The sequence below is a fragment of the Cupressus sempervirens genome, chromosome 7, assembly GCF_028749045.1.
Source record: "Cupressus sempervirens isolate cs-2001-9-10 chromosome 7, ASM2874904v1, whole genome shotgun sequence".
In the NCBI taxonomy this organism is placed as follows: domain Eukaryota; kingdom Viridiplantae; phylum Streptophyta; class Pinopsida; order Cupressales; family Cupressaceae; genus Cupressus; species Cupressus sempervirens.
In genome coordinates, this window is record NC_143124.1 from 411,527,776 (window position 1) to 411,536,056 (window position 8,281).

The following is an 8,281-nucleotide window of genomic DNA, read 5'->3' on the forward strand; positions in this document are numbered from 1 at the left end:
AGATTTCACATCATTAAAATGGGCCAATCATATGTCATCCTATTTTGGATCACTATTAACATTCATTTAAAAATATTTTTATTGAGTAATATTTAAACTGAGTTCATTATGTTAATTTTATACATAGAAATGCTTACTTTACATGTGTATTTTTTAGTTAGATATTGTTGTCATCATATGCAAACCAAAAAAATAAATGCCTAGTGTCCTGGGCTATTAAAGGACATTTCCTTACCTTTCCTTTTCCTTCTCATAAAAAAATAGAGGAAGGATAATAATGTTCTCTCAATGTAAAAAGGCTCCACACATGATTTCTTCTAAATAATTCAAATTTGTCTTTCTTATTTTCCTCCAAGATTGTGTCTAGGCGTGACTCTCTATTCTCTTCTTTCCAATTTAGTTACAATTGTAATTTAGTTTATATGTCTTGCTTTTGAATGTTGCTTAGTTTCTTTCTTCAATGATTACAATTTTATCTAAGGAATCTATGCAAATTTAAGGCTCTTATTCAATGTTGTTTTTGTTAATTTAAGGTTGTATTATGTTAATTATGATCTCTTCCTATGCTCACATTAGTTATTTGAGTTTCCTTGCCATTTCAGTCCATGAGAGATCCCTATATTCTAAGTTTAGAATTTTTGTGTAGAGGGTTAGAACACTCTCCCAACTTTACCAAACCAAATAAAAATAAAGTGAAATAATGGTGTATACACACAATATTAAACAAAAATACTAGGAATAATGAAGATATGGTTTTAAAAATAGAAATGAATTCCTATGTCAAGAAGGAGAAATTTATTTATATGTATTGCTTTCAAATGTTGCTTCGTTCCATCCTCAGATGAGTAACATTTTATCTATGCAAATTTTAGTCTCTTATTCGATGCTATATGAGTTAATTTAAGGTTTTGTTATGTTAATTATGATCTATTCATATGCTCCTATTAGTTACTTGTGTTCCCTTGTAATATCATTCCATGAGAGATCCCTATATTCTAAGTTTTGATTTTTTGTGTAAAGGGTTAGAAAGCTCTTCCAACTTTACCAAATCAAAACACAAAAAGATGAAATAGAGGTATATACACATAGTACAAAGAAAAATACTAGCTATAATAGATACAACAGAATATTTTTGTTAGATATTGTGTTTAAAATATAAATTAATTCCTATCTTAAGATGGATAAATTTATAAAATTTCTACTTTAAATATATGCAAACTTTATATGTTATGTAGTGGAAATATTACAGCATTGGAAAATAGAGACTTCATGAAAATTAGGTTGTGATAAACTTCATAATAGGACCCATAAGATGATTGTAAAGTATTTATCAACACATTCCTATATATTATTGATATATTTACTATTTTATATCTCTATTCACTTAATATTTATCATTTCAATTACAATAAAGATGAAAAAATGCAATTTAATATAATTTTTTAAAATATATTTTTAATTGATGTTTATCTATAATAAGATTTAATTATTAAAGACAAGATTGTGATTGTTTTGTTTTAAACTAGGAAACTATAATAATAAAAGTAATTAGATTTAATGTCAACCATAGTTTACATTGTGTAATATATGATTTTAAATACATGATCTTTTTTATTTGAAGAATACAAATTATTTAATATTGATATTGATCCACATATTTGCAATACATGAATTTGATATATATGTGATTAAGAATACTTGAATATTGAATATGGCAAAAGAAAATGAAAATGATCAAACTTGTCACTAAAGATGGACATTGATAATTATTTATATTGCTACAAAATTATTATCATCAATCCTTGATATAGTTATCAATTACATCATCATTTATTTATGTAATCTGATATTACATGACAATGGTATTATTCTAAGGAATCTACACAATAAAAAATAAAATATGATACATTATTTTGTCGAAATTTTAATTTGTAGTATTTTGTGTTTCCATGCGTTGCTTGATGATTTGAATTCCCATGTACCTACATATACAATGAAATACAAGTACATCAATAAAACAAGATGCTTTTATTTTTTTTGAGATTGTATAAAAAATAAATTATATTGAAAGAAAGCAAAAAACTACCTTCCCAACATCATTGTAGTGGCTTGTGGATTTGTCCCTGGACTATCCTTGAAAATGGAGATGTCAACAACCCTTAGACTATCAACCCCTTTTATGTGATACCATTGATCAATAACAAGGTCAACTTGACATCCTCCATGATAATGCCATATTGTTCCAAGTGTATCCTTGCAAAAACCTGCGAGGGCAACATTGTCTGATGGGTTTTGTGGCAATGGTGATCCACTGAATTTGAGCATCTTTGAGTTTCCACTAACATTAACTGCAAACTCTTGGATAGATGATGTCATGCTGATATAAGATAATGTCTTCACACCAAGCATGCATTCTTCTAGATCTGAAGGATGAGTAAAATAGTTATATCTCACAGAAGGACTCTCTAAAGGGTCTTTGCTATTAAGCCACAACTCACCCCTCGATAAGGGATAGGCCACCTTACTAGCTATTATACCTAAATATTGGTTATGTGTGGCATTTATTTGGTTGACATAGCTAGCAGGCTCAATGTAAATGTTTGAATTGTCTATTATACCTACAACCTGTATGTTCCCATACTCCAGAGGTTTGGGGGATTCAATGACAACGGATGAACGAGGTGGGTCTTGAACCTCTTTCCCTACTAGTTTCAAATCTAACTCAACACTAATATTCAACTTTTCTAGTTCTTCTGATGGGCCTATTCCACTTAATAGCAGAAGCTGGGGACTACCTATACTTCCTGCCGACAAAATAACCTCACTCAAATCTGATGACTTGTTGGTTGATACTTGATGAGACTTGCCACTACTGCTACTGATGAATTCCACACCGCTAGCCTTCAGCTTGCCTGCAACATTAGTCACAAGCTCATGACCTTCAAACTCTATAGAGAATAGAACCATTACTTTATTAATACAAAACACAAAGGTTTGTACTTAAATACAATTTATGCTTGGAACATAAACAGAAATAAGGATCGTGTAGATATACACATGATACAAAAATATATGACACGCACGTACCTGAAGAGGAATCAAAGAGGATTCTGCTGGCTGTCGTATTCAGGAGAACTAAAATGTTGTCTGGATTTGCGTACTGCAGGAGATCTGCAGCTGTGTGTCTGGTCCCATTCTTGTCAAAAATGGTAGCACTAATCTTGGTGCCCTCCAAATTATCAAGAGTATACCCATTGTAAGGAAGCACTCCAACTTCCAAAAGGCCATCACGGACAGCAGAGCTCCAAACAAAAAGGTGATCAGGTTTGAAGGCATTCAATCTCTCCACCCATTCATATGACTCGTTCACAAGCTTCTCGTCCCAACCCATCTTTCGAATGAATTGAAGGTTTGCCCTGCTGTAGAACCCCGCATTGATTGACGTTCCACCTCCCAAAACCCTCGCCCTCGCCGTCTGCACTCCATCCTCTGTCACAAACCCCTCCATGACATACGGATATTCGCTGGGGTCGCCAAATACCTTGAAAAGCCCTCTGTTGTCTGCAATGTCAGGATTTCCATAGGGAGAGTCTCCCCTCTCCAACACCAAAACAGAATGACTCTGGGACAGCGTTGCAGCCAGAGGACATCCCGCTGTTCCTCCTCCAACCACAATGTAATCGTACGTTCTCGCAGCCGCCTTTTCTGCATCAAATGTCATAAACGAATATGGATAGTCTGCAGACATCACGAACATATATGTTATGAACGAATATGAAAGTCATAATTATATGTTAGAACGAATATGAAAGTCATAATTTTTTTAATCTACGTAAGGTAAATAAATCTGAAGGAGAATATTTAAAGATATATACTGACCTAATGCCTCCACTGGACAGAGCAGGTCATGATTATTCGTAAATATGAGCAGACATGAAATTGAAATGAAATATAGGATCTTCATTATCATTTTAATCTAACTCTTCGTATACCCTCCAATTAGAAAACAATCGAACTGATGAATGTTATTAAATTGAGGGAAATCACGTCCGAATTTATAGAGATTCTCCGGGCGCGATGGCCATCGTTCTGCTTTTCGTGTCAATTTACAACACTATTCCCATTGGAGAAAGCAACCGAATACGGATCTATTATTCACGTCTACTTTTAAATTTTTTAATTTTTCTTTTCAATAAAAGTGGGCTAACCACATAAAATTTTATTAAATCTGATTCGAGAACTCATCCAGTTATGAACCAGGAAGAAAACCTTGAATCCCAGCCCAATTACAGAAGAGGAAATTAAACTTTGACAAAAAAAAGTCAGCAGGTATACTTTTAAATGTTATCGCATTTAACAGTCAAAGATAATAAATTAAAGATAATCTTTTAACATAAATGAAATAGTCATCAAATACATTTTTCTCTCAAAATTAATTAACTCGATCAATTTGGAAGAGTTCCGAACTGACGCGACATGTTTGACGAGTTAAATTTGAAAACTCTCCAAAAACTATTAATTTCCTTGAATAAATGTCTATGATTGGTTCGAACATTATTTTCATCACGAAATATTTTTTTTGAATGAAAATGTTGGTGGGTATGGCTTATAAGATTATTTTAGTCTGTCTTTGGTTGCAAAATTTTACTTTTCTTCTCCTAAGAAGAATGAAATATGAAATGAATGATCAGGGACTTTTTTCGATTTATGTTTGCTTCTCACTTAGAACACGGTATTGCACTTACAATACGGTCTTTGACGAATTAAAATTGAAAAGTCTACAAATACTATTCGATTCTTCTAGAACTGTACATGTTCCTTGAATTTCACGGAGAACACTTTAGATATTCTCAACGGATATCCGTGCATAGAAGTACGTGATTGTTTCCAACATTATTTCTTTTTTCTCGTTGTCAATCAAGAAATTGTTTTCCAATGAAAAAGATGGTGGGTATGGATGAAATGCATTTCTTTGGTTGCAAAATTTTAGTTCTCTTCTGCTGAGAAGAAAGGAATGGATGATCAGGACTTTTTTCCATTTATGTTTGCAAATTTTGTTGAATAAATCAATCTTAGCGATTGGAATTTTGTTAAAACTATGTGTTTCAAATTGATGTTTTATTAAAAAATAAATTATCTCTTTATTTAAGAATTTGTGTTCTCTAAAATCTTTGTTATATGAGAATCTAAATTGAAATCTTAAAAGTGCTTGACATAAAGATAAAGATAACTTTATTATAGTCTTGATGACATGGTAATCAAAAGTGTAGTATTTTATAGAATGAGAATGATAAGTAGTAATTATTTAGTAGCCTCGAAGGTCTAAACCCTCCATCAAAAAATTAATGCATTTAAGTTCATTCTACTAGCAAGGTTAATTATCCACTTGTGAGGTTGTATTAAACACATGTTTATTGATAAGGTTAACAAATTTTATTTTATTTTCCAAGGGAATGTGATATAAGATTTGAGGTGTGAATTTCTCCTACCTATATCTATGCTTGGCTCTTTATCAAATGATTGTTTTACTTCCTATACATAGTGTTTGATACCCACCTTCTAGTATTGTGTACAACTAGGTTTACATGCCCACATTAGTCATAGTCCAATACTCTCTCTTGCTAGACTACAATGTCAATCATCCTAAGCATTCTACCAAAAAATCTTGTGAGTTAAAATCTTAGGGATTTTCTACTAGGGAAATTACAAGTTGGTGGTTGAACTTAGATGTAGATCTTCATAGTTTACATAATACTTGAGGAATATATGTAATGTATCTTCATAATTTACATAATACCAAGGATAAAGCCGTGTATAAATATTGTGATAGATTCAATGTTAAAGGTAACTCAACAATTATATAGCCTCAATATCTTATGGCATACAATTATTATGATTGTAAAAGATAACCAAATAAAAATCATCAAGGCTATTATTCACAAGACGTCTTTAATATTATCAGATTTAATAGATAAAGGTAATCAAAATAAGATAACTTGTTATATAAGAACACAAACTAAATAAATGATTAATTCTTCTTATAAAACTTAAGTAATCTGATAACTATATCAAGATAAAATCATGTTGTTAAATAAGTTTAGAAAAATGATTACCATATGTTAGTTACAATGACATTAAAAAATGATGACTTCCATGTTACAGCCAATTTTTTCAAAAATAGTTATTAGAAAGTTATAAATATATGTTATTAGTATTTATAGTTTTTTTATTTAATTGTCTTAAGTAATATTAAAGTTGTTCTACCACATTTGACAATGAACACAATATTGATTTCTAATAGTTTTATAACCATTGTGATGTCATGATTTTGAAATCCTTTCTACAAATTTTAATTTTGATTATGAATACATTATTAAATTTCAAAATTATATAATGGTGCCTATATAACTACTCTCAATAGAGAGTCCTCTTACATCACACACTAAGGAAATAATTAAGCTTTAAAGAGAAAATTCAAATTTGAATATTTAACACTTGTATTCTATGAATTATTCATTAGTGTAAAGTTGTAAAAGAAAACAATTTATAGTTGGGAATATTTATAGTTTATTTAAGATTCCCACAACTTATCAACAATTTACATGCATATGGGAATATTTACAAATTATTTAAGATAGGCCCACACCACTTCTAAAATTAAATTTCAATATTTTATTGAGATTTGTTAACTCTTAACTTTTCAACCTTAAAGACTTTTTTTTTTATCTATCATACCACATGCTCTAAATACAAATTTGATGAGGTACATTCTAATTGAATGCAAAGAATAGTTATGCATAAAACTTAAGCTAAGACTCCATTGTTATTTTTAACTTATAATGGAGAAAATATGACTATTTTAACTTTCTATAACACCCCAACCAATACTCATAAAAAAATAATAGTTTACAAGAAAGTTATCCTTTGATGCAATCTCCTAATTAAAAAAAATACACATTTAAAAAGTTTTCTAAAACCTAAGGATGCAAGTTTTCTATTACTCATGTCTACTCTCAATAGTTATTTGATTTAATAGTCAAAGACAGTAAAACCAAGATAATATTTTACCATGAATAAAATAATAGGCAAAGGTTGGATAGCCTAAACATCACACACTAAGGTTTGATTCCTAGACTAAAAATATTAAATAGTGAAAGTTGACTAATTTTTCCAAAATTAATTTCTAACTTAGTGTGTAATAGTTTTTGAGAGTCGTAAAAGATATTTAAAAAATAAAAAATAAATACAACAAATATTTGGAGGAAATAATTATGCTAAAAATTCGTTAAGGCTAGTTGCATTAAAGCTTATAAGAGATGATCAATGGAAAGATAATATGTAGGCTTGATCAAGATTCAAAGAAGAAGACTAAGTAACTTATAGTTGAAATTGATTTGTGCTAGTGTTGACTGAGTGAGCAGTAGAAGCGAAGAAATTTCATTGTTGACCAAGAAAGATTAAAGATGGAATAACATAAAATTTGGATCGAGTGCAAGTAAAATGATCGAGAAAAAATAGCATAATCCAACCAAGAGAAGCTAGTGATGACCGAGGCAAAGGAAGACAATATTGGCTAAGTGACAACACTATACAATTTGTGAAGTAATCAAGATTCCTAGCCAAAATAGTTAAATATTTGGAATATGGAAAGCATGTCAAAGATAAGGATTGATGAGCTAGAACATTTCATGCAATAGAAACCGTGTTTGAGCATTTCTATGCATGGATTCAATGAGAAGTTTCAAGAAGCCTCTAGAAGAGGAAGGAGGAAAAGAAAAGATGGAAGCACTTGATGAATCTAACCCAAAGCTTAGATCAATGGTGTTGTTTAATCAGAAAAAGACTAGGCTACCTATTTAAGGAGACATAAAGGCTAATCTAAAAAGGTTGGAAGATGTTAGAAAACCTAAAAATATTGGAGCAACTGTTGATTTTGTTGATTGGGAAATTTGAGAATAAGGATTAATTATGAAGTGTTAAGGTGAATACTAATTGCTTGAAGGATTGCCAAGAAAATCAGCGACAAAGATGTTAATGGAGGCTAGCCAATGGATCAACCATTGAACCAAATTTTTAATCTATATTTGTAAAGTGTGTTCTATTTTTTTAGATCAACCTATTATTACTTTCAAACCATTGTATTAGTTGATATCCTTTAATCAAGGATAAGTTAGCAATCATTTGTAAAATCTTTAATCAAGGTGGCATTCTAATGGAATGTTCTTAAGTTGTCGAGCAAGGCCACTCCTCACATGGTGCTTAAATCCTTTAATAGGGTCAC

The 8,281-nt window shown here is 30.6% G+C and overlaps 1 protein-coding gene across 1 annotated transcript; it reads right to left on the minus strand.

Moving 5' to 3' along the window:
• Window positions 1-1,731: 1,731 nt before the first annotated feature.
• LOC149547275 (protein HOTHEAD-like) lies at window positions 1,732-4,037 on the minus strand. The gene is made up of 4 exons (XM_089791555.1): window positions 3,880-4,037; window positions 3,088-3,738; window positions 2,087-2,912; window positions 1,732-1,982 (listed from the first exon to the last, which is right to left on the minus strand). Exons 1-4 carry the CDS (start codon window positions 3,968-3,970, stop codon window positions 1,925-1,927), a joined length of 1,626 nt encoding a protein of 541 aa, XP_089647681.1. The 5' UTR covers window positions 3,971-4,037; the 3' UTR covers window positions 1,732-1,924.
• Window positions 4,038-8,281: the final 4,244 nt, after the last annotated feature.